Below are 26,999 nucleotides of genomic sequence, written 5' to 3' on the forward strand. Positions count from 1 at the left end.
CCTGTGCTGTCAGAAAAGGCGGTAGACGTGGAACGAATGTAAGCGCAAATTGTGGATGCAGCCAGCCGAAGAATCGGCGAATTTGTGACGCGTGGCGCGCCGTGCACTGCTCATCGAGGGACGGGCTCCTAAATCTGCACGGCACACATGGCGTATCATCAACACAGCCCCCGCGTGGGAATAGAATCCGCCCCCTCGTGCGCAGCAGTAAATATAAATCGATTGTGTTAACTGAAGGGGCTTACCTTGAGTGTCATGAAAACTGCTATAACCAGCTGCAGTGGCGCAGCGGCTATCGCGGTATCGCGATAGCCACTGCACGGTATCGCGGGTTCGGCTCCGAACCGCGGCGGCCCTTTCTATAATGAAGGTGAAAAACAAAAAAAAAAATGTATGCAAAACTATTTCGCAACTCTTCACCAACGCAAGCCTCATAGCCCAGTGGAAGGCTTGGCGCGTAAAACGCCAATTTGAAGAGTAATGTACAGTATAACAGTATTGCAGTATTTATAGTTAATGTCGTTATTGGCGAAATTTACCGTGGACGTCTTCCAGGGCCTGTTCGAAGTTTGACGTTAAAAAAACCATTAAGACAAATTCAAGCTTGGTTCCGTTCACTGAATAATTACAATAACTCACTAACATCCATGCCAATTTTAACGCAAACTTCTAACAGTGAATCTAGATGCTAAGGAAGACATATATCACCAGAAAACAAACACTCGTCACAGCTTGCCGCGTAAGATACTGCTAGTGACACCTTGCAGAATATTCGCCTTCGTCAATCTTAACAACAACGTCAACGCAAACATTTCACATTTCGAAAAAAAGTGCCTAAACCTAACACACCTGGCCAGATGATGCATCTTAAGAAAAATTTTTTATTTATTTTATTTAGACAATACTGCAGGCCAGAATTAGGCTCAAGCAGGAGTGGAAAGATAAAAACATAGCATATCAGGCAACATAGCACATCATATCAGGCATAACAAAACATAGCATAGCATATCAGACTCTAAGAAGAACAGGCCGTGCACTGACACGAGCACAGCCTAGCAAACGAGTTCTCAGTCATCACGGTTCACGAATTGGCTCTCGGTCTACCGATATGCACCTCAAACGACACCCGACTGTTTCACAGCCTCGAGGAACTTCTACAGCAGCACAGAGATAACAAAACAGCAGGCTCTCACAACACGGAGCAAGGGTGCGGCATCCTTAAACGAGCAATCCGCATTTGGCTGGCACAAATCACACGAAGCCCACAAATCCTAGGTAATCTGTAGTGTTTCCAAACATACCCCAAATATTACACCCCGCCTTCACGAAGCCCAACGTCACGCACAAGCAACGAATCACCGCAGCACGGATAAGTGTAACAATATACACCGACGCAGCACTCAAACACGGCATCCTACGCAGCCTTTACACCTGGAAGTGCCCTTTAATAGCCATCGTAACATCCCCGTGTTAGAAACACACGCGATCAAGCGGCTTCACTACTGGCTGAACATGAACATTGCAAGGTGAGCGTCTACCCAGACTCTACCATGGGCATCGGCAAGGGGGTGCAAAAAAGGCACTTGCCCCCCCACCACCCAAGCCACCCTCTCCTATACCTTCTCCCTCTCCCCTTGCGATACAACGGGTCTGCCCCCATCAGGATAAAATCCTGCCGACGCCATGGAGCTCTACCGAAGCGATCCGCAACATACAGCAAAGGCTGCTGGAACCACATCGTAATGGAATCATGCAACCGCGAGAACAATCACCTTGCACTGTATACTTGGCCGTGAACGCATCGAGGGAAAGGAGCTCGCTCATCAGCTTGTCTGCGAAAATCGATCCCCGACCAAATTCATTGTCAGCAGAAGACGCTGCTTGTCCAAGTCTTTTCCAAGTTTTGTTTTGCGCTGTTTCCCATCATGCAAACATACAAGCAAAAATCAAATTCACATACAAAAAGCAAATAGCCGCACACCAGACAAGTACAGGGGAACCCCGATAATACGGCTTTCAAGGGACCGCGAAAAAGCGTCGTATGACGCGGGGCGCGGGTAAATGCCGACCTATAGACGGTCTCACGCGACAGGTGGGAGAAGATCTTATTTAAACTGCTATATTCAGCGCGTTCTCGCATTATTTGCGAACCTTTAGCTGAAATCCCAAGTTAAAAAAACAACGCCTTTGTTGTGCCCCCTCCACTTTATGGCGTCCAGCCACCCGCCAGGAGGAGGAGGAGGACAAACATTTTATTGAGCCTTTAAAGGCCCCTAGGGAGGCGTGGTGACCGGCGTAGCGGTTACCGCCAGCCAAGCGCCGCGAGCTACGCAATACAAGGCTGACGTGGTCGAACAAATTGAGAGAGGAAAAGGCGAGTGTGAAACTGCCAAGGCCAAGCGAAACGAACGATAGTACAATGCCGAGATGAACAAAAAAATTACACCATCTTCCCACGTGGGAAGATGTAAAGCCGTGGAGTAGTAGCGTGTTAATTGGTTGTTAAGTAAAGACACGTGTAGTATCGTATTAACTGTCTTCTTTATTTATCGAGTAGTGGGGAACGTTTTGCGGCTTCTCGTTCTCGAAGCGAGGAATCCGCTGTTCGACGCTGGCGTTGCGAAGCGTTGTCACGTTGCCGAACGCCAGCGTCCATTGTCAGCTCATCGGACGGCGCAGCGTTGTCTTGACAGAAAGCAGCAACTGAAAGGAGCAGCGGCGCGGACAGGTTATCTGATGTGGAGAGGAGGAGGAGCGCGCACAGGTGGTGTGGAGAGGAGGAGGGGAGAGAGAGCGGCGTTATCACAGCTGTTGTGGAGAGGAGGAGAGGTGTGGACGCCGGACCCCGGACGACGGAGCCTCTACTAAGAGATGCTTTGCATCTAAAAACAGCATTGCCGTACATGAAGACATCCTTTGAACGGTACCGTGCCATCGCTATTGGGTCATAGTGCTCAACACATAACTGTTTTCGTTTCACTAATGCGAAATAGATAAGATAATTCAACCTTCGCGAGTAAACCGTGTTGGGGCGAGAATTATAGCGCGGTCTTGCTACAGTGACTTGCTGCGGCGGCCAGCGAGGGACCAAAAATGGCGATGCCAACGGGTATGTGTCTTCCCCCATCGCCTCCTGTATTTTGCTCCACACTTGCAGCGGACGCGCGTGAATCGAGGCGTTCTAGCAAAGAAAAGAGCGGAGTGACAACACGGCTTTTGTTAAGCTGAGCGTCGTGAAAGGAAAAAACTTGAATCAAGCGGGCGGGGGAAGCGGCTGTCTGGTCATCGCCGTGGGGCTGCGTCGTATGTGTTTCATCGTTTGTCGGAGGCTCAACGGGAGCTTCGGATTCACGCTCCACCTGCCACCTGGACTTCGACTTCTTGCGGTTGGCGCGTTGGTGTACTGCTGCTGCGTGGGGCCGTCGCAGGTGAACTCCCGCTCACGAGTACTCGCCTGCTTGCTTGCGTCTGTTCAGTAAGGATCTGACCCGCCTGCGGGCATTTGCACATCAAGCAGCGTCAAACGGGGATTAAGAATAAAGAAGGTCAGGACGAGGCGGCGAAGCGGTGTAAAATATGGGAATAGCGCCGGTTTATCCGCGCTAGGGTCCGTCGTATTAAGCGGACCCTGTGCACCCGAGCGTCATATCATAGGGTTTTTTAATGCATTGTTTCTATGGGGAGTTTGCCGGGACCGCGGTGATCCGTCGTAAGAAGTGGGTCGTCGTACGTCCGGGGGACATATCAGCGGGGTTCCACTGTATTAGAGAAAACTGCACCTTCCTTCGCATCGCAAATCGCAGCATTCACTCAATAAAAAAAATGTACACACTGTACGAAAAGTCGAAACCAATATTCAGCTCACCCCAGCAATGCTCTACGACTTCCGACAGCAAGGAACGGCCCACTGATCCAACGGCTGAGATATCAGGGCGCATGAAGAGCACACCTCTCTGGTGCACGTGCAATGCTGCAATTACACCCACATACCGTAATTACCCGATTCTAACGCGCCCCCGATTCTAACGCGCACCCGATTTCCCTGGCAAAAAAACCGAAAAAAATTGCACCTCCGATTGTAACGCGCACGGAACTTTGTGAGCAAGAAAAACGAATGCGAGAGAAACGGGCGATTTATTTCTCGAAATAATCTCACTCATCTCACTCCTCGTCGCTCTCCGCTGACCACAACATCTCGTTCTTGGTGCCGTCAAGCGCGTTCGCGATGCCACACTTCATAACGAACGTTCAACCATGATCGATGGGATCGTGGCCCATGCCTCGCACGCCCATCCTGCGAGCTTCTCCAGAGGCGCACGCTTCAGCCGACCGCTCGTTTTGAATGCGTGAGAGCCGCTGCCGCCATTGCTGTTATCAAGCGCGCAAGTGGAACGATTTGACGATTTGTGTGAACGCCGATAGAAAAGCCTAGGCGCCTATATGCTATAGTGCCTAGAATATTCTAGGCACTATACCTATGCTTCCTGCGTCTGAAAAATGGTTGCTAAAAGCTTTGGCGCCTGCTTGAGATGGCGATGGTGATGGGCGGGACGAAATTTCCGTTGTTTCGGCAGTTTCGGTTTCGTATCCGATTCTAACGCGCATGCGATTTTTCGACCTATTTTTCCGGAAAAAAAGTGCGCGTTAGAATCGGGTAATTACGGTACTTCCTGCTCGCCCCTCCTGGGGTGTGTTGGTTTACCTCAGGCTCGGCGCGTACCATCATCGAGCCCTTGCAGGGCAAACCCTTCTCTTCACCAGACATTTAATAAAGTTGCCCTCCTCGCGAGCCTCACTCCTGACTCAGTCCTTGTCGGTGCAGTAAAGCTTACCTTACATTTTGAGCTATCCCTCGGGCAAGTTAGCTGCGCTGTAATTCTTCCCCGGCTCCAGGTTTCACTCCCTTTTAAAACGACAAGAAAATGTCACTCTTTTGTTACTTTCAGCTCCTGTAACAAGCACTGCCCAGGATGCTGAACACTCATGCTTTTTATCCAGCACATGTAGATATTTTCAACAGCTAGTTCTGTTCACTGGAAACCCATCGTCCTATTAAAATCATAAGGTCTTTTTATCGTTCGGACTATTTATTTTTGTAGCTGTATATATAGTTGGCATTTCGCCTCACTGTTTGCATCATGCGTGGTCTTGCTATTTCCACAGTGCGCTTTAGTTATGCTGCCCATGTTTAAAATTGTTGCTCTCACGTTACACTTTCGCCTGTAGAGGTTGATCAATGGGATGCAACTGTATGTGCTATAGCGTCATGACAGTCCGCGTTGAAAATTCAGCTTTTGTGTTTTTAACGTGCCAATTAAGGGACAGCCTAAACAACAAATATAATATCTTACTACTTAAATATTATTGGAGGCGTTCTGAATATCATTATTCAGCGCGGAGTGGCTAACACGCTTCCATCATGTGAAAGAGGCAGCCAGGTAGTTGGTTAAATGGGAACGTCCCCGTAGCAACACATGGTACGGATGTAGGACGAGCCCGTAATGTATTCAGGCTGCGTTCAGTCAACTCCGTGGTGATATTTCTAGCACAAATTCAAGATACAAACAAAATAAGTTTTTGAGAAATAGATGTTAGATGTACTGCTAGCTTCACCCACTGTGTGTATTGCCGGAATTCGTTGTTCTCTTAATTTGCTTTTGTTTTGCCATTTATTTTCTTACTGTCTGGCTTCTATGACTGCCAAGCTCTGCCACTCAAGCCGTACGTGGCTTTGGCAGGCCAGACTTTTTGTCCTGTTTCAATAACCAAATAAACGATTCCATCATCATCATCTCCGTAGTCAGCGAGCGCACTTGCCGCGAGAAAAAGAGCTAGCGCGTGCCGCTATTGGCCGCTACGTTCCTACCTTGTTGTTGTTTGTGGTTTTAGGGAAAGGAAAAATAAAGGAAGTGGGGATATTATTGGGCTCGGTAGGGAGCTCACCTGCATAGAACCCAGTGCGGAGGAGGAGGAGTAGAGGAGAATGAAAGGATAGAGCAGAGTGTTAAAGAGATAGAGAAAGCGAGAAGAAAGAGTAAAAGAGAAGGCCAAGTCAGTCCGGGCACATCACGGCAGTCCTGGATACAGCCGCTGTGTGAGGCCGGTCGTCTACAGGTAATGTATCAGATTGGCGAAGACTTCCCGTTTGGTGGCCGCAAGCTTTTTCATGAACAGAAGGTCCTCGATTCCGGCGCAAGGAAGGCCTCAATTGACGCCGGAGCGCTCGGTGGAGCTCTACTTTCGGCACTGCATGTTGTGGGGGCCAGAGCAGAGTAGATGCTCCAGCGTCTCTGGTGGCGTTTCTGGTAGCAGCAGGTAGCGGGCGTCCCTGCTGACGTGTGCATGCGGCGGCCGCGGTGCCAGGCCACTCACAACCCGGGGTCGGGGTGCGATCGTCCGCACCATGCGGGCCAGAACGGCGCGTGCCTCGTCGGAGGCGGTGACGTCCCGGGAGACTGGGGTGCACCCTTCCTGGTAGGCCTCCCTGGCCAGGGCGTCGGCGTCCTCGTTGCCCAGGGTCACGGAGCATGCTCCGGGTGCCACAATGGCCCGGCAGCAAGTGGAGCCGCAGGTCGCAGCCTTGGGAGGCCACCTTGTGCAGCTTGGCCGCAAGGGAGCGCCCCTTCTTCTTCTTAGGTGGTTCGGGTGAAAAGGAAAAGGAAGTGCACTGGGGATATTATTGAGCCCAACTGGGGGCTCACCTGCATACAACCCAGTGCGGTGGGGAGGGGGAGGAGGGGGAAATAAAGATTAGAGAGGAGAAAGGGGGTGGTAAAGAGATAGGACCGCAAGGGAGCGCCCTGGGCAGCCGCTGCTATTGGTGGACTGGTGGGCCGCGTGCAGCCGCAGCAGGGCAGGCGTGCAGGAGTCCGCGAGGATGACCGCCCCGGAGCGGTCCTGGTCGGCCGCTAGGGGCAGTCCGGCCAGCTCCGCCCGAGTGGAGACGGCGGGGAAGGGCAGGCGGCAACTCCGGCTGGGCTCCCAGCTCAGGCACCACGCTGGCAGCCGCCGCCGCCTCGCCCGTGCTGTGCCTAACGGCGCCGTCCGTGAAAAGATGCAGGTAGCCACTCAGCTCGTCCAAAGCCACGTAGAAAGGCTCGTCCTGCAGCAGGGCTGCCGCCTCGTGGCGGATTCCTGCCTTGTGACAACTGGAAGAGAGTTAGTGGCGATGGGACAGTTAGCGCGGCGCCATTGCCATGGCAACTCCCAGAGTCTTCCACTGCAGCGCTTTGCGGTTTGGACTCCTCGACACTCGCCGAGTCCGGGGGTTGACAGCTAGCGCAGTAAATAAAAAACGAAGCCCCGGGTCAGAACTTGTGTAGTTTGTGTGTGGTGCATGACGAAAATGGAATTGTAGCGGCAGCTCCACCGACATCGCTGGATCGAGCGCCGCTCCTCGGCAGCAGCCCGATGGACATGGACACAGGCTGCGTGGCCGCGCGAGCGCACGAGGACACGGGGGTCGCACTGGTGCTGACAAAATAGAATCTGGTTTTGCCTTGCGACGAACGGTCGTCCTGCCTGAGGCTCCTTCCTCTCGCCCGACATAGCGCCCTACAATTGGTGACCCTACCGAACACGCCACCGAGGTTAATGTAGAGCCATGTCCCTCGGCAACCAGGACTCAACCCGTTCGCGAGAAGCCGGCGAAGCAGTCTCAGCCTTGACCGTTCGGCTTCCGCAATTCTGGGAGCGCCACCCGACGACCTGGTTTCTGCAAGCAGAGGCGCAATTCCAGCTAGCTCGGATCACCTCTCAAGAAACCAAATTTCTCCACGTCGTCGGAGCCCTTCCGCCGACAGCCGCAGAGGAGATCTCCGACATCCTCACTTCGTTCAACCACACCCGCCCCACAGCACCTTACGACCAGCTGAAGGCTGCACTCCTGGAGCGCACAGCTGCTTCGGAACGCACGCGCATCCAGCAGCTTCTCTCCTCCGAGGAGCTCGGCGACCGCAGGCCAAGCCAACTGCTACGGCACATGAAGCAAGTCCTTGGCACGCATTCTCACGTCATGGATGACACGCTGCTGCGTGAGCTCTTCCTTCAGCGCCTACCTTCCAACGTCCAAATGGTCCTTGCCACTGCCGCAGCCATGGACCTGCAGGCACTCGCCGCGCTGGCAGACAAAGTCATGGAGGTCGCCACCCCCTTTTCTCAAGTGGCCGCGGTTGCATCGGCTGAGCCTCCGTCTCCTCCCTGCCCCAGGAACCCCGCTTCAGCGTCCAGTGAGTCCGCCGCTTCATCTAGACTCGACAGCCTTTGCGATCGTCTAGAGAAGATCATCGTTGCCGCAACACGCCGCGATGTCTCGCCGCAACGTTCCCGTCAACGCCGTCGCTCGTCGTCGCAGCGACGGCGCCCAGAGCGCCCACGCAGTGAATCGCCTAACCCGGGCATTTGCTACTACCACCGGCGTTTCGGCGCTGATGCCCGCCACTGCCGCCTGCCCTGCGCCTGGACGGGAAACGGCCTGGCCGACCGCTAACGGCAACAAGCGATCTCGGCCCAACACAGGAATGTCGCCTCTTTCACGTCACCGACCGCACCACCGGGCAGAGGTTTCTCGTGGATACCGGTGCCCAGGTTAGCGTTTTGCCCGCTACACGCTCGGATCGTGCTTCTCGTGCCACCTCGCATTTACAAGCAGTGAACGGCACGCGCATACCCGTCTACAAGCAACGCTCACTCACTCTAAACCTGGGGCTCCGCCGAGTTTTCCGGTGGGTTTTTCTCGTCGCCGACGTTCGCACCGCCATCCTCGGTGCCGACTTCCTCGCAAAACATGGCCTTCTCGTCGACCTAAATCGGCAGCGTCTACTTGATGCTACCACAGTCCTCTCAGTGCAAGGTGTGTCAGCGGAGGCAACCGCTAATCTAGCGCCATCCTGTGCTACAGTTGCCGATGAACCGTTCGCCACCTTGCTGCGGGACTTCCCAACCGTGACAGCACCACCTGACTGAACTCAGCCTGTTCGTCATGACGTCCGTCATCACATCATCACCACTGGCCCTCCCGTTTTCTTTCGACCACGGCGGGCTTGCGCCTGACAAGTTCAAAGTCGCCCGAGCGGAATTCTAGCACATGATGGAACTGGGCATCATCCGTCCATCATCCAGTAACCATGCATCACCACTGCACATGGTGCCCAAGAAAACTGGTGACTGGCGCCCCTGCGGAGATTACCGGTCCTTGAACACCAAGACCGTTCCTGACCGCTATCCGTTACCCAACCTCCAAGACTTCACCGCCACTCTCCACGGGGCCACGATATTCTCTAAGGTAGACTTGGTTCGTGCTTACCACCCGATTCCCGTGGCAGAAGAAGACATCCCCAAAACTGCCATCACAACCCCATTCGGCCTGTTCGAATTTGTGCGCATGCCATTTGGACTCCGCAACGCTGCACAAACATTCCAGCGTTTCATTGATCCCGTCACACGAGGGCTACCGTTCGTCTACGCCTACGTTGACGACATTCTGGTGGCCAGCACATCCCTGGAAGAGCATCTGAAGCATCTTCGCCTTCTCTTCGAGCGTCTCGCTGTTCACGGCATCGTCATCAACGTCTCCAAGAGCGAGTTTGGTGCCACTGCCCTCGATTTCCTTGGTCATCGTTTGGACGCCACTGGCATATGTCCACTCCCCGCCAAGGTTCATGCAATCATCGACTTTCCCAAGCCAGCGTCAGTGACAAAGCTCCGCCAGTTCCTAGGGCTGGTAAATTTCTACCGCCGCTTCATTAGGAACTGTGCCACGCTGCTCGAACCTCTCGACAGGCTGCTTTCCACCAAACGGTCATCCACTTCACTTGATTGGGACGATGCTGCTGAAAGGGCATTTACGGCCATCAAACGCGCTCTCGCCGACGCTGCACTGCTGGCTCATCCAAATGCGAGCTTTCCGTTGGCACTCATGACCGACGCGTCAAGTTCTGCCGTCGGAGCTGTCCTTCAGCAGCAAGTTAAAGGTGCATGGCAACCGCTAGCGTTTTTCTCCAAGCGCATGACTCCGGCTCAGACACGATATAGCGTTTTCGGCCGCGAACTGCTAGCCATGTACCTCGCTCTTCGTCACTTCAAACATCACCTCGAAGGACGCACGTTCACGATCTTCACTGATCACAAGCCGCTCACGTTCGCCTTGAACCGCCCTGACACCCTCTACACTCCACGAGAGGTGCGTCAACTAGCATACCTCTCGGAGTTCACGTCCGACATCCAGCACGTCAGTGGTGTGGCCAATTCCCCTGCAGACACACTGAGTCGCATGGACGATGTAAATGCTATTTCACCAGGAACGATGGAAGCAGTCACCGACCCGCTTGACGTACAAGAACTGGCTACGACGCAAGCCAACGACAACGAGCTCTCCCGTCTACGTGGAGCACCTACCGCACTCAAGCTTGAAGATGTACCGTTTCGTGGTGTGACCATCGTCTGCGACACGTCCACAGGTGTTCCTCGACCCTTCCTACCTGCCTCACATCGTCGCCGCATGTTTGACGCTATACACAACATGGCCCACCCCGGCATTCGGGCATCTCAAACTCATTGCGTCCCGCTACGTTTGGCCCCGTATGAACGCTGACATTCGAGACTGGGTACGAGCCTGCACGCCGTGCTAGCGTTCAAAAGTCCAACGCCATTCCGTTCCCCCTGCCAAGCCATTCCTCAGGCCCGATGAACGTTTTTCTGTCGTTCACGTTGACATCGTTGGCCCCCTACTTCCTTGCCAAGGTTACCGGTACATTCTAACCTGTGTTGACCGGTTCACACGTTGGCCCGAAGCCTGCCCTCTTCCCGACATCACGGCCTCCACAGTAGCTTCAGCCTTTGTGTCTACCTGGGTTTCGCGCTACGGATGCCCTTCCACCGTTGTCACCGACCGCGGCCGGCAGTTCGAGTCATCCCTGTTCACCGAACTACTGCGTCTTCTCGGAACGACTCGTCTGCGAACAGCTGCGTACCACCCGCAGTCGAACGGCCTTGTGGAGCGCTTTCATCGACACATCAAGGCTTCACTCACTGCACACGGCTGCCCCACCGAGTGGGTCCAACGGCTACCACTGACGCTTCTCGGAATCCGGAGCGCGTACAAAGTGGACCTCTCGTGCACGTCTGCTGAGCTCGTCTACGGTACACCTCTGCGTTTGCCAGCGGACTTGTTCGACGAGTCTCCGCAACCTGTCCCTGCAAGTGAATACGTTGATAACCTACGAGAGGTTTTTCGACACCTTCGGCCTCAGCCCACACGCCTTGCAAAGAACTCGACGACTTACACGCACCCTGACCTCAAAACTGCCACGCATGTGTTCGTACGCTACGGACCCGTCCGAGGACCACTGCGCCCACATTACCTCGGCCCCTATCCAGTCGTTCAACGTCACTCGACTACTTTCGTACTGGACATCAACGGCTCTCCAGACACCGTGGCAATCGAACGCCTGAAGCCCGCGTACTTCGAGCCGCCCGAAGTCAAATCGTTGGAACCTGCTCTGCCCCCTTTAACAAGACGACCTCGGCGTGTCCACTGGAAACATGCATGACTTTTTCGCTCGTCACCCCCGCTCCTCTCTTGGGGGGGGAGCCCTGTAGCAGCAGCTCCAGCGACATCGCTGGATCGAGCGCCGCTCCCCGGCAGCAGCCCGATGGACATGAACACAGGCTGCGTGGCCGCGCGAGCGCACGAGGACACGGGGGGGGGGTCGCACTGGTGCTGACAAAATAGAATCTGGTTTTGCCTTGCGACGAGCGGTCGTCCTGCCTGAGGCTCCTTCCTCTCGCCCGACATAGCGCCCTACAGAATAAAGTAAATGCACATATTAATGAGTTAATTAATTACTGTTTTTGCGATTCTAAGCACCACCAGCGGCACAACGGCTCGAATGGTAGGTAGCAAAGGTGACCGAGTATGAGATTGAGACGTAAGTGGTGAATTAACTGTTTATACCTATTTTTTTAGAATGTTTACCAAATAAAACATTGGTTCTTGCGCCCGTGTCTCATCGAGATACGGTCGCGCAAAAAATGGTTGTGGGGGCGAGAGTAAATGCGGCAATTGTGGAGTTCAAAGCGCCGAATCTACATGCACCTGCACTATGAGGCGCGCCGTAGTAGAGGGCTCCAGATTAATTTTCGCCACCTGGGGGGGGGGGGGGGGGGGAGGGGGGTTATTTAACGTGCGCCGAATTTCGACACACGGGAGCTTTCGCTTTTCCCCTCCATCAGAAAAGCAGTCACAGCAGCTGGGAAAAAGCCTGTAATGTCCTCGGGCTCAGCAGCGCCACGCCTTATAGCCACTGAGCCATCGCGGCGGGTGGAAAGGATCATACGCATGAAGAAAGTGCACTCGTCGAAACAGTAACGACCGGGACAATACCAATAAGAACAAAATGTTATAAATTGTATTTTTTTTTTCACACCATCTTCCTCCAACGTGGCGGGCTTGAATGGCCTCGTGCCAGCTGATGGGCCAGTCGGCTTTGGTGCACCTGGCCCGGGACATCCTCGCCGCCTAGCGTTGCGTTTTAGCAGCTTTTTTTCGTTGTCCTCCTCAATCGAGAATAGCATGCAACTCCATTACGCGAGCTAACACCGTTACTGATGCGTCAGCAAATAATTTTCTAGTTGGATAATTCGCACAATAGGACAGGCTGAACGGCGCACGTATTTTTCGTATTTTGTAATTTCTACTAAGCATCCTCAAAGGTATCACTGAGGTCAGGATAAGAAATGAAGGAAGCTCACACTAACGCGTAAGATTCGCAGGTAGCGAAGCTGTACGCAACCTCCACGACCATCACGACGGCTTACGTCGGCCATTGCAGCCAATTTTCTTCTTCGCTGCCGCAACGAACTTTATTCCATCATTGTTGCTATAAGGGTGAGCGTCTTTCATTTTTTTGGAGGTGACAATCATTGGACATCACCTTGGAGGGGCATACGCTATGACGTGTCCTCTCAGTCCGAGCAAGTGGTGCCACGATTACGGCGAACGCTGGAGCTTTTTGTTGTTTTTGCCAATCTTCCCCCTAAGTGGGTATGCTTGGCTTGACAAACGTGCGCCAGGGACGCTGGGCGGTCGCCGCGAGGCACGCACACATGAGCGCTCGGCATTTTCTTGGTTTTGTTAACTGCCGCCCGCGCTCACGTGCGCGCCCTCGGCAATTTGTCGGTATTTTTAACTGGGGACACGAAAAATTACGATTTGCTAAACAGCTTCGCTGTTAAAAATGAACTTCACATAGGCTGCTGTATATATATGTGTGTCCATTCAGCAACCACTCATTTTTTTGTAACAACGACGCCTTCTGCAGCAGGCTGTATCCCAGCTTGCCTGAATACCAAGGTAAGCCCAAATATTGGAACATACTGGAACATCCCAAACTGGTGGATATCAAATCCTTGAGTTGAATATGTAATTTAGCCTCACAAAGTGTTTTTTTTTTTCTTGTTCGGGATCTTGCATATTCGCATTTCTCCATTGGCTTGTGAGGTTGTAAGTGATCTGTATTTTTGTGTGTGTGTGTCCATGTGAATTTCCACCCATGGTTTTTATTGCGCTTTTGGTATGGAGAAAATGAGGAGCTGCGTACATGTAAAGACGGTAAATCCTCCGTGTACGCAGTGATTCCTCCATACAGGGACCCTGCTTTTGAAGATGCCCCAGCTTGCTAGCTCCATTCTAAGCTACAATTTTTTTCTATCTTTGCTTTAATTTCTCGACGCAGTGATTTATCTCCAAAATTCGCCTCTTCCATAGACGTCCTAAACGCGGTATCCAGGCAGCACTTTCACAATAAATCCTTACAACCAACACGTACAATGATTATGGACGAATATTCTTAAAAAGGATGGAATGCGGATTTTTCACGGGCCTCAGAAGTGCGCCAATTTCCGTCGCAACACTGATCAGCCCCACGGACACAACTTCACGGTCCCCCGAAAGACTGCAATTCCGAACTGAGAACCCCAAAATGTCCCCATAAATTGCCGGTAAAATACTTTCTGCACACGCGTAGCCATAAAATACTGCAAAAGCTTCGACGCCAATCCGCCGTTGGGGCTCAGAGGATCAACGAGGTCGCGGCTTCGACTCTCGGTCAAGGCCGCTATTTTGCTGATGGAGGCGAAACACGAAAAGAGATCTCGGCGCATATTTAAGATCCCCAGGCGATTTAAATTAATCCTTAGCCTTCCACAACCGTGAACCTTACAGCCTATAGGTGTACTTCGTAGCTTCGACACGTAAGCATGCACCCCCTTCTTTTTCTGTCTTGAGCAACGCCGGCGTATCTATACGTTGGTGCACTCGCCCAGGTCCTCGCACAGCGTACACGTTGGGAAGGGTAGCCGCGGCCCTTGTAGCGGGGGCCGTGGGTTCCCGCCCGTCTGTCTCGCCGACGCGCCTGCAGACGCAGATGGCCTTTTCCCACCAGGCCCCTCATCACCTCGCCACCCTCGCCTGCTCCTGCGGGCTATAAATGCGCGCCACCTCTTCGATCATGGCATCTCCTGTTCTACGGCGTCCTCTAAGGCCTACGGCAGTTTGATCCGGCAGTGAGTATGCTTTTTTTGTGCGGAACAGTTTCTTGTTCTCCTCACATTGGTGTGAGTGTGCGCTTGTACTTGCATTTGTGTCGCGTTTTTGCGTTCTCTCGTGTTTCAAGATCATGGCGTCGTTTAAGAAAATAAATATAGCAATAGTTTTATTGCGCGCTCTTCGTTATCCATTGATACGTCACTGGAATGCAAGCTGCTCGCTAAACTTTATGACCACGAGCATTCCATGACCAAAATAGCCGCTATAGTCACGTCTTCTCTTCTAGTCACTTAGGTTCCGCGAGAGTCAGCGTAAGGAGTCATTAAAAGCTGTTCACTCTTTCGTTTGAATGCTCAAGTATAGTGTGCTAGAGCTCAAGCGAGATTGAAAGAGTTAAAGCAGCTTCGGGGCCAAGTTCGACCGAACTATACTTATTCTGCGGTGGCAAGTGCGGACCGGTCGCGGCGCGGAGGCGCGACGGAGCTGCAGAAGCGTCCTGCAGCCTGCAGGCGGGAGGCGAGCGCTGAGGGGGATGACAGGGAAGTCGCCACGCCCTCGGAACGCGCTTGTTTTGCTAAGCAAAAAGCGTTAGCACACTGTAAATCCGTTAGCGCTCACGCATTCGATAATATATTCGTGTGTCACGTCGGAACGCCCAGCGAAGAGTATACCCCGAACAGCCTCAGTTGGCGTTTCATGCGGCATACACCAGCATAAAATGAAGATGCCGGTTGCAGCGCCAATGTTTGTGCCACTGCACCCATGTGCACATGCAGCGCTCGTGGGCGCGCTCCGTAACACGACTCAGTGTCCGCCAATCGCAGCTCGATCGGCCGCGATTTTCCAAGTCAGGACTCCGCTGCGCGCTGGGCCGCAATACAGTTTCAACTGGGAAGCATCGAAGGGCCTATTGGACGAAAAAGCCGGCGTCGGCGTCGTTTGTAGCAGCAGAGCGGCACCTAAATTCCCATTGGCTACGACGCGTCACGTGGCTCCATAGCAACGGCGGCATCGTTGCTGAGGAACCAACCAAACTGCTGGCGACGCAGCGGGAAAGGAGACGCGGGCAACCGCGGGCAGACCCAGCGGCGCAGCAGTTTACAGCGAGCCACTCAGCGCGGCGCTAGGCCGCACACGAAAATAATAACTATTTTTACAGCTACACTGCTTATGGCCAGGGCTCCGCGCACTCTTCGTAGCCGTCAACAAATCTGGGGTGGCATAAACGCTTTGCGGCAAAGCCAACTTTATCGCGAATGCTTAGCAGAACACGGCTGTGACTCTTATTCCTAAAAACTTTCCCAACAAAAATTTTACGGCACTTAACCGCTAAGATGGCTCTATCATTGCGCCGAGTTTCTTTTCCTGCCATAATTAGTCAGTCTACATGTGAAGTTGTAAACGTTACAGAGTTCTCGTCTGGTGTCAATACGCGGGCTTGTACTGGAGGGAATCGGGCAGCCCCTTGTTTGTTTGCAAGGATAAAGCTCTAGTCCCTCCATGTTTCAGCATGTAACGACAAAGCCGTACTCACTACCACTACCAAATGATAAGGAACACAAACGTGTGTACGCCCTCTAACCATGCGTGATGCGTATTTTACACAGCTTCGTTCGTCATCCACGGAGTGGAATGGCTCCCAATTTTTTTAAAGAAACTGTTTGCGGGTGCCCGAGCCTTGTGAGGCTGCGCCCGGATGCTGGCTACGCATGCGGGAAGTAGCAATAGACAAGCTCAGAACAAATATAGTTCATCCTTGTCGGTGATGAGGAAGAATGTTAAAAATAATAATAAATAAGAAAAAAAATGCCGGAAAAAATACGAAAGAAGTCATTCGAAAAATGTGATCTTCGCATGGAACGTTACGCAATGTAAGCATGACGTTTTGCACTGTTTAATGTCACAGCGCGAGTGACATTTTTTTTGCGGAATCGCGTTTCTGGCATCTTCATCCGCCAATTTTAGCGCGTGTTCATATTCTAAGGCTGCTTCCCCACAGATCTCTCCGCCAGTCTGTATGTGACGCGTGACACTATGCGATCCGTGTAGGTATATATTTATTAAATGGCCCTAGGGCCTATTGTATGCTTATGTAAGACTGCTTATATTGTCCTTGAAAAAAATGTCTTCCCTGCATAGCATAGTAGAGAAGCGGACACTAAAGGGGCGTGGTGTATAGAGGTCAAACCCATTACACATTGGCATCGTCGTATTTGTAAAGTTAGCTATTCCACACAAATTTTGTGTGTTGCAAAGAAGTTTGACGTCAGTAAACGAGCCGTGTAAGAAAACACATAGGAGGACTCTGTGTAGGAGCAACGCATACGGCCAATGTTCTCTCCAGCCATCGAAACAACAGCAAAAACACAAAAAGAAGGCAGGCTGCTACGTCGGGGTGTGATACGGATATAATCGGCTGGAAAGCATGCTTACGCACTATCCGATAATTCTCATTTGAAAGTTCCTGTAAATTTTTATCTCTTAAACTCAACGGTTAGTCACTGATGTGCTTCGTGGCAGAGGAGTATCAAGTTAAAGAGTTTAGTCTACAAGCTATCTGACGAGCGTTTTCACCCCAGTGGCTAGCAATTCATGTCAGAGAATAAGAAATAGGTGGGGAAAAAACAGTCCATCTCCACTAACGTGAAACCTGGGGAGACGCGAAGCATGCAGCGTACAAGTGTATTCTTGGCGCCTTGGCGTTTTTGCCCACGGAGATGAAATAGTTTTGGGGGGGAGGGGGGTAGAGGTATGCAGCTTTGCAGTAAGTTTCATGTCTTTGAAGCACTAAGCGTTGGAAATCCAGTGTCCCGCTGTGTTATTTTAGTACGCGCTACCTACTAGCGCGAGGCGTTGAAAATCGAGTGTCCCAGTGTTTTATTACCATGACTACATGAAACGACGACGCCTACAGCCCGAGTCCCTAAGGGGCTTCGCCCCCAAAAGGAAAGGCAGGGAGCCTAACCCGACAAGGGCGTCGGGCTTCCCTGCCCTTCTCTGCACTTTAGGAGGTTGGACGCAGAAGTGATACATGGGGAGAAAAAGGAGGTTATAGAAAAGAGGAGGAAAAAAAAAGCCTGCACACACGGGTCTTTTCCGTGCAGGGAAAATAAAGCCGGTCAAACAGTCCTGTACATTTTCAGAATTTAAGGCGGGGTCTGAGTGTCCTTTGTGGTGACGATGGGCATAGGTAGTGTCCGAAGGTTTTCACCTCCTTGATCGGGCTGCTATCCGGAAGGCGCACGGCATTGGAAAACGGCCACAGAAAACTCATTGTGGTAGAATTACCTGAGCAGCGTTCTGTGACGTAGTGTGACTCGGCAAATACAGCGTAAATTGAGTTGAAGAATTATTACATGCGCGCTATCTGTAATAGGCCAATTAAAATATAGATCTTGTTACAGTCGTGTTAAATTAAATTAAATTAAATCTATGAGTTAATTATTACCCATGGTGGCCAAAGCGCCTTCGTCGAGCCGGTGCCAACCAAGAACCTTATCTCACAAAAATTGTCTGGGTAGATTTTAATTAGTGTCATTGGTTGCTATCTTTCATGATCACGCACGAATACCTTGATCGGAAAAAGGAAAGTTTTTGCAACGAGATGCCAGTACAGATGCACAAATTTGCAAATATTTTGCTTCCTTGAATAAACAATAACGATATTTAAAAAAAACGTGACAGCACAGATGAACAAATGTGCGAACATTTTGGTTTTCTGAAAAGGAACAGTAAACATTCTAACATACTGAGTGGGAAGGAAATTTTTGTTCGCTATTTGGCATTGCTTGGAAGCTTTGCTTTATAGCGAATCATCTATCTTAATCCACATAGGGATTAAGAGCAGCCTTCGCTGAAACAGGTTGTCCTTTGCACCGTTCTCGGATACACAAAAATGCACGAAACTGATTGTCTGTTTCGAAAAATGAATAGAGGTCTTGCCATACTTGAACGCCCTTGGGGCTTGCCTTTCTGTTGTTGTAGAAGCTCGAATCAACCATAGATTCGTGTTTAATGTCTTGAGCTTCCACATGGCGTCGTTGTTTCCTGCATACGCCCTATGTTTGCCCTGGGCACTTGCATTGTGAATGAGGGGGCGATATATCTCTGGCTGCTGTCGTTTGAAGTTTCAAGCGGTGCTGGCAAGTGTTGACGAAATGTCGCCAGCTAAGAGAAGCAAAGTGACCCATCTAATTTGGGAGGGTGTTTTTGCTTGTTCGCTCTCAAAGGAGAGATAGATGCGATCTTTTGTCCTCAGCAGATGTGCCTGTCTCAAAAATAGACATGCGGCATACAAAACAATACCTGACGCCTTTGTGGATGGTGGGCCGTGAAGTGTTGCATCGAAACAGAAGCCACTCGTCAGCTTCCCGACCGCAGAGCACACGCATCAGCTCCTCGTTTCGTTCGCTTCAACGGGTTGCCGCAATAAAAACAACAAAAAGAACGCGCGCAGAGAGCTAGCCATATGTCATCCGCAAGAAAAAGTTCTTCGCCTGTTCTTATCGCAAGGAGCGACAAGGCTTCAAAAAACCACCACAGTGAGCACGCGCAGTGCATTTCTCGTGACAAGCCGAGCCAAAGTGACATTACGGGGTTCGGCAACCACGGGTAAGGACTCTTCTACATCTGGAATATACATGCGCACAAGAGAAATTGGCTGCAGATTAATTCTCATTGCATATGAAGGCCTGCCCGTGCGCGATCGCCATCGCGCTCTATTTTTCACATACGAGCTCTGTTTAAAAGGCGGTTTAGACCTGGCTGCATAGATAGCGCGACTGCATAGCTATAAGGCCGAAAAAGTGGAATGCGCGGCCCACTTCGCTATCAGGATGATTACCACTACAGTATGCAATGAGTTTGAGCGTTGTATGAAACAGTGAAGTTGGACACAAAGTGTGATTCTAGTACTCGAAAACAGAGGGATCGCGTGAGAATCGCCACCTAGGAGGCCTCGATGCGCGCCCGCTACCGAGGTACGGTAACCGAGGGACGACAGAGAGAGGTGGCCAGACGGTTGAGAGAAAGAGATTCCTGAATGGGCACAAAAGAAATCGCAATCGTGTTATGGCCAAGCAATGGATGACGATGGATATTTGGGCGCAGCAGCAGTGCGCTCAGTCAGCACTCACTCGTGAGTTCTCGCGACAGCAGCGATGATGAGCCTCTGCGTCGGCGGCGCGAAGTGTGCCTCAGGAAGGGACCGCGAACGCACATCATAGACACGCACACGCCTCCCTCACGCTGTCGCCAAGCGTCGCGCCGTCGGGCGCCTCGTGCGGGCACAGCATACTGCGCCCTCCCTTCCCCCCACCGCACTCTTTCGGAGAGTGCTGGCTCGCGCCGCCACGGCGAACCGCCCTCCCCTCCCAATTTGGCGACACTATCCTCCTCTGCTGTCTTTCACTTGTCGGTCTTCCCATCGTTCGCTTTTTCTTTCACTCGTTGGTCTTCCCATCGTTCGATCGGTCACGACGACGACGACGCGGCTCAGCCCAGAGACGGGCGACAAAGGGCTGCGCCCTAAAATGCATTTTTAACTCTCACGCTTTATCCCCTTTGAAGAAATTTCCATCACTCATGTCAAAAGCCCTTCTGTCGAAAGATTGACGCTTTTGACTCACAGCCAGCACCCTTCTCCAGTAGATACTGGTTTTAGCTGACATGTCATTGACGTGGCGCTTAAGTAACATTACGTAGCACGCGCAATAAAAATATTAATGTGCAGCTAATGGATCTTTGATAATATTTTAGGCAGCATTGTTAGGTGTGCCTTCGTTATTGTTTTCACGTGTAAGCTAATAAAGGACAATTGAGCCCTACGTACGATAAGATAATGTGCATGATCGAACAAGTTGACAGTGAGATAAATTACCGAACGCAAACTCGTTGCTGAGTATTGTGCTACTTTGTTCCTTACTACGAAATACCTCGTTGCTGAGTATTGTTCTACTTTGTTCCTCACTACGAAATACCTAGAAATAATGCGGCCCCGCAAGCTACCTTGAACGCACCTCATCGTTTGCCAACGATTGGTTCGTTGTCAGGCGCTTGCCATCTACGCTGAAACGTCCATCTCAGGGCCTTCAAATCTCCAGCTATAAATTTCACGAGTGGCCGTAAAGAAAACGCAATAAAGCGTTCTTGTTTTATAGCTATTTAACGGCGCTCCCGTTCGCGGAGTGTGACCTTCAATAGCGGCCATGCTATCCGCAGCAGAACCTCGTCTGGGAGGCTTCAGCGTGGGGTGGAATGACGCAATGTGAGCGCCAGCAATCTCGCCTTTTCCCTCTCGCAGGTGCCATGTGGAAGAGCACGGTGATCCTGCTGTGCCTCGCAGCCGCGTCGCTGGCTAAGGGTGAGCAGGCGCATACGTCGTTTCGCATGCGTGGTCTGCCAATCGGGCGGGTGCACATGGGTGGCCGATTCGCCGACAGAGTTGTTTATGACGAGCGATGGCATCCCAACGCCAGTGCTCTTCCAATAAGCGCTTTCGCTCTTTCCTTCGCGTCTGGAAGCACTGCGAAAGCTCTAGTTATCGCCAGCACGGAGCGGCACTGCGTGATTTGCTCGCCGCAGCATATACGCCTTCCATTCCGGTTTTGCTTTTGCGGTTTTCTTTTTAAAGTGGCTATCGAATGCGTTCGTTGCTGCAACTGAAGGAAAACCGGCCAACAGCAGCTACACCGCTCTAATGACGTAATTCCAGCGGCCGAAGAACGCCAAGACCTGGAGAGACAGAAAAATCTTTTGAGCAAGCTTCGAAGTTTTTATTTGATTGAGGTACTTTGCGACCCCCTAATATATAAGTACTGGACGAGTTGGTTGACCACGTTCGGCAAGCATTTAGGATTAAAAAAAAAAGTGTTGCAGGGCCCCTTTGAGAGCTTTGAGAGTTTATCCCCCATAACAACGAAATTAAGAGACAGATCGAACCCCGTCATTTGATACGCAATACACGCGTGGCTGCATGCACGACCGGGCTGAGTTTCTTACAGTTTCTTTCAAAACGTCTGAAAACTGCGGATAATAGTGCGCTATTACTTCAGGCAACGGCTTAACGGTTAAAAGTAAAAACAAGTAAAAATCTGCTAAATCTAGTGTCGAAAACCATGCCTTGTTGACTTTGAACATACCTCAAACCTGCGGCGCCTGAAGGAGAAGTAAGAAGTGAAATATAGAAGGTCGCGTAGAACAGAAAAGCGGAATTATTCGATGAGACGTCCGACTGCTGCATAAAAAAAACTGTTTCGTATGCGCATAGGCGTATAGGTTCTTTTCAGTGGGTTGACGAGACAACTATACAACGGAAACCACCGGTGGGCAACAAAAATTACATCTTTCGAAAGTTGCTTAAATAAACTGGGAAGAGAACAGCACGAAAAATATAGGGCAAGGCAAGAAAAGCAAGACCGGCGCACGTTAATGATCCCCAGGTGGTCAAAATTAATCCGGAGCCCTCCACTACCGCGCGCCTCATCGCCTGCGTTGCGTCGGCGCGTTAACCCCTACAATCAATCAATCAATCAATCAATCAATCAATCAATCAAGAAAAGCAAGATATCAGTGCTGAAGCAAGCTAGTATTGTCGAAAAGACTGCAGTTATGGTGCCTTTTAAAACAACGCACGAAATGAGCCCTGGCACTGACTTTAAATGTTTGTTTAAATTCTCATGCAAAGGACACCCGAGGGTGATAAATAGGCGAATTCGGTGGCCCCACAAAGTCGGTCTACGAAGCTGGCGCAGTCTGGTCGCTTTTCCCAAGAAGCCAATTCTTCTCCGAACTCCAGCGAAGGGGGCGAAGAGAATTTGTCAATAATCCTTGCTGCAGCTATAAGATACAAGGCAAAGCACTAAGAATTTGCGTAAACACCCAATGGTGGCTATGTGAATCATCAAAAAGAAATGCGTAAGGAATGCAAAGGATATATCTAAAGACTGACGAATTCAGGTTTACACACAAGCTGAAAATGTAAGCCGTTCAGAATTGGCCAGGCACTCAAAACCGATCGTTGACGCGACGGGTGCTCGGGATGTTCATTCTCGTGGGCAAAATTAATCCGATGCTGCCCGCATATACGTCCACCTATCGTTCAATTGCATTGAGTTCTAGCCAGGAGCACGATTGGCGTGAACTTTTACGATTCAGGCGGGTATACTTGTTGATGAAGTGCGACAAACAACGTTTCATATACAAATTTCGTAACAAATCCTAGCATCATCCAGGACAACTAAGACTAACTGCACGCGTGCAGCAAGCATCGTTTTAAGCTTTGAAACTAGCCTCCTCCAAAATGAGAAACCACAGCAAAGAAATGGACGCAGTTAACACGCAGGTGAAAGCGATTTTCTGGTCAAGCCTCAACGCTCTCTCCGAAACAATGCACAATGTAAAGTTAGTCGACGTGCTCCCAGTAAGCACGGAGCAGAGAGAGATACATCGCACGGCGGACGTGTCATTGAGTTTAGCACCGAAAGCTGGATACGAAAGGGTATACATCATGCCATCTACGACATAAAACTACCTACCTCACGTGACATCCTCTGGGCGAAGGCAATGGCTACCGTTGTCTGAGAAGTAGGTGGTTTCCGTGAGCCCTTCCGACGGTAAGCAGTTCGGAAGCCATCCGGAGAGCAAGTCTAGAAGGACCACAAGTTTAGCTTTGCTGTCGTCGCAGTTGTTTAGCAGTGAAATCATATATATATATATTTTTTGTTATTTTCAGCCGTTGGTTCTTAATCGAACGTTTCTGCCGACGCTTGCCCCGTCGGCCTCTTGGGAAGACAGGCTCACTCGCACAGGCGAGCGAACGCGATAGAAGACTCCACCCATGCACAACTAACACGACTGCGCGGCGTTCGCAGACGAGGCTACAGCCGAGCAGCATGCGAACGAGGTGTTCGACCAGATCCTGGAGAGCGTGAGCCAGTCGGAGGAGCTCGACCCATTCCATCTGCCAGATCAGGTGTCTGGCTTCGACCGCACCATCCTGGTGCGCTGGCACGGCGAGACGCGCATCTACAATGCGACGCTCACCGGCCTGTCGACAGTCCGGCGCACGGGTGACTGTCGATTCCAGATGGACGAGAACGGCATCGACGTGATGGCCGACGTGGGCGTCGGAGCACTGAACCTAAACAGCAAGGCGCACATCAAGTTCATGGGTGTGGGCCCAACCGTCGACCTGCACGTGCACATCGACTACGTGCGCATCCTCCTGGAGGCGCTCCAGTAAGTCGTGCACAGAACGTTTCTCTGGGCGCGTGTTTTTCTTTCTTTCTTTCTTTCTTTCTACGTAAATTAATAAAAACAATATAACTTCACTAACGGTCACAAATAGTCTAACCATTCCCCTATGCCTCCTTTGGCGTTGTAGACTGCCGGCATTTCTTTCTGTATTTCCTAACGAGCCCCTCATTTACAAATATATAAATATAAATATATATATATATATATATATATAAGGGTTGGCAGTCAAGAACACCTCGGAAAGCAAAGGGGAGGTTTTGTTAGCTCATTGAAACAGATAAAGAATTTGGAAAGAAAGAAAGAAAGCGAAGAAAAAATGCCCGCCAGGTGGGATCCGTACCCACGACCTCCAGAATACCGGTCTGGTGCGATAACCACTACGCTACCGGCGGGGCGATTTTCTCCCCCGCTTTCTGGGGTATTTATGTCGATGTAATTTTGTTCCTGTGCTTGGGGGTGGTAACCAGCGCCACTCTGACTTCTCGGGGTGAAGGGGACCTTCTTTTTAATCCCCGCGCCGTGACTCGAGTGTCTACGACATGTCGAAAGTGGTCAACCAGCGTTGAACCCTCTTAAGCTCCCTATGGCACCAAGACTGCCAGAACAGAGGCCCTCGCTATGCATGTAGCGTATCAGAAAAAGAAGTGCACCAAACAAACCCTAGAGCTGGTCGTTGGTACAAAGTTGTGATTTATCAACGGCATCCACCGATATCTCAACTCGGTGTCCGTTGGGAAGCGACGCAGCAAAAACACGTCGCAACCGCACTGCATTTTCTCTAGGCAGTGTAGTGCAGATGCGTGCTGTCGGCGACTTTTTCTCGCTTTTTCTGGTTGTTCGATAACCCACCACCGCACAGTGCTGACCAAGCGACGTTTTCGCCTTGAACGGCATCGCAGAATGGGCTAAAACCAGCTAAAACAGTTGGAAGTTCCGCAAAAACTAAGCACACGGTGCGAAACACTCCCGAACTACGCAGCGGAGTTCAGAAGAACTTGTTGTTGGGCGAGTTGATGCATCTTGGTGAATGAACACGGGCTTTGCGCGAAAAAGACACCACACACAGGACGGACGGGACGAGCGCAAACTCTCAACTTGTTGAGAGTCGGAGCACACCGCGCCGAGCGATGAGCGCGCCCAGGCAACGCTGGTCCGCCGGAAGCGGAAGGCGCGCGGGCCGCCGAGAGAACTGGTTTGCGAGTATTTTCCTTTCCCGGCTCCTTATGGAAAATGGCATTAAGCAGTCCTTCTGTTCCGTCATGTACGTATAGTTCATACCGCACGTTAGCTGCAGCACTGTGGAGGCTACATTGTTGTCAACAGTACGCCCACTGAGGGCGCCTAACGCACCATGAAGGGGGCCCTAAAAGGACATTTCCCTCTCCCCTCTGGGCAGGGGGAACTGCAAGGCCCCGGCGCCTTTTGTAGGCGCCTTGAGAGGGTGGACAGTTGACAACAATGTAGCCTCCACAGTGCTGCAGCTAGCGTGTGGTATGAATTATAGCTACCGTGTTTACCAGGACCCGTCTGGGCACTTGCGCATTCGTCGCGGTAGGGGGATTGGTTCCGCGGGCCTGCCTTCGCCATGTCCGCGCCTCTTCGGCCTTCCGCGCGCGCAGGCGCAGACGGGTCCCGGCAGGGGTTTATGCAGAATTTCGATTTTGGGGGGGTGTCGGTGGTATGTTTGGGGGGGGGGGGTTGTATAAATCCCTAGGCAGGGTGCTTGTGGTTGTAGAATCTTTTTGAGGGGGTGTCGAAGTCCTTCTGGGGGGGTGTTATGGGGGTGTGTATAAATCCCTGGACCGTCCCGGTCAACCCGGTAACAACGTAACCAACGGAACAGACGGACTGCTAAAACTCTCTGGCAGTCTCTGCCAGGGTGGTAAGCCTACACTTACCCGGCGGAGCCAGCCGGCTGTCTCGAGCGCTTCGAAACTGCCGCCATGAGGCGCGCGCCTCCCCATTGGCACAAGTCGTCAGGCTCCTCCCACTGCCGCGCGCGACGCGCGTCAAAATCTAGCCAAGGCAGATGCTGCCGCGGGCGCGGAATCGTCGACGCGGCCGTCGAAAAAACGCACGCGCAACGCCGACGCGCGCGAATCGCGTGAAAAAACGCTCCATGCGGTTCCGCCTTAAGGCGTTGTGCTGCTGAGCAAGAGGACCCGAGTTCGATTCCCGGCCGCCGCGGCCGCTTTTCTGGTGGAGGCGAAAAGAAAAATGCCCGTGTGTGTGCGATTCCGGCGCGCGTTAAAGATCCCCAGGTGGTCAAAATTAATGCGGAGCCCTCCACTACGCCGCCTTATCGCCTGCGTTGCCTCGGTGCGTTAAACCCTACAACAAATCGAACACGCACACAGTTTGAAAACTGAGAATTGTGTGATGCACATACAGCACTTACTGACTTACTTTTACTCTTACAACGACACCGTGGAGGAAACAGGGGTGAAGGTTCTTTGTGCCCTTTCGATGCGGAGCGTTGTCGGTTTCACGGAGGGAGGTTGTTCTGCAGCAGTTGACTCATTCGCGCATGCGCTGTTCCTTTTTTCGCTCCTCAGGGTAGACGGCGTGCTGCAGCTGAGGCAGTTCAAGGTGCAGGAACTGCGGGGTTTCCAGCTCAAGATCAAGGGCCTTGGACCACTTAGCTCGATGTTCAACTTCTTCTCCAAGTACTTCACCAAGGTTTGCAAAGGCCTCGTTCGCTCTCGCGTGGAGAAGGTGCTCAGAAGGCTGATAGAGAAAAAGCTCCAAAATCTCAAGTCCGTCTTTTAAGATCGCACCTCTTGAACCCTATCTATGTTGCGTGATGAATAAAGGCGATGCCGACGGATGCATATTCTTGTGTTCTCTTTTTGTGACTCAACGCTACGGACACATTAAGATTTGAGGCTCTAGCACGACGTACTTACTTTCAGCGCCCCTTCAATCCTCTAGTACTTCATGCACATGCTGCGGAGTCGTTGCGTGTATTGAATGTTTTTTGGCCGCGGCGGATCTCTGGCGTTGGATAGGAACATTAATCAGGATCTCCTGGTGGGTATAAATTGAACTGTAGTCATTGTTACATTTGGGAAGGCGTCCCCGAAGAGCGGTAGCACCAAGGACGGCACATGGGTATACCTGTAAGAAGGTTCCACTCCCACAAGGCTCTGCTTAATAAAGTTTTTTTTCTCTCTCTCTCCCCGAACCGGGCTCCGTCGCC

At 51.6% G+C, this 26,999-nt stretch overlaps 2 protein-coding genes across 2 annotated transcripts; both read left to right on the plus strand.

Moving 5' to 3' along the window:
- Nucleotides 1-7,347: 7,347 nt before the first annotated feature.
- LOC144173693 (uncharacterized) lies at nucleotides 7,348-8,527 on the plus strand. The gene has a single exon (XM_077702010.1). It carries the CDS (start codon nucleotides 7,604-7,606, stop codon nucleotides 8,486-8,488), a length of 885 nt encoding a protein of 294 aa, XP_077558136.1. The 5' UTR covers nucleotides 7,348-7,603; the 3' UTR covers nucleotides 8,489-8,527.
- Nucleotides 8,528-14,465: 5,938 nt separating this feature from the next.
- On the plus strand, nucleotides 14,466-26,633 carry LOC144156265 (mite allergen Lep d 7-like). The gene is made up of 4 exons (XM_077688191.1): nucleotides 14,466-14,562; nucleotides 20,847-20,906; nucleotides 23,416-23,782; nucleotides 26,356-26,633. The coding sequence occupies exons 2-4, from the start codon at nucleotides 20,852-20,854 to the stop codon at nucleotides 26,567-26,569; spliced, it is 636 nt and encodes a 211-aa protein (XP_077544317.1). The 5' UTR covers nucleotides 14,466-14,562; nucleotides 20,847-20,851; the 3' UTR covers nucleotides 26,570-26,633.
- Nucleotides 26,634-26,999: the final 366 nt, after the last annotated feature.

The sequence above is a fragment of the Haemaphysalis longicornis genome, unplaced genomic scaffold (genome assembly GCF_048455015.1).
Source record: "Haemaphysalis longicornis isolate Haplotype H1 unplaced genomic scaffold, Haemaphysalis longicornis Haplotype H1 scaffold_1, whole genome shotgun sequence".
Lineage (NCBI taxonomy): Eukaryota > Metazoa > Arthropoda > Arachnida > Ixodida > Ixodidae > Haemaphysalis > Haemaphysalis longicornis.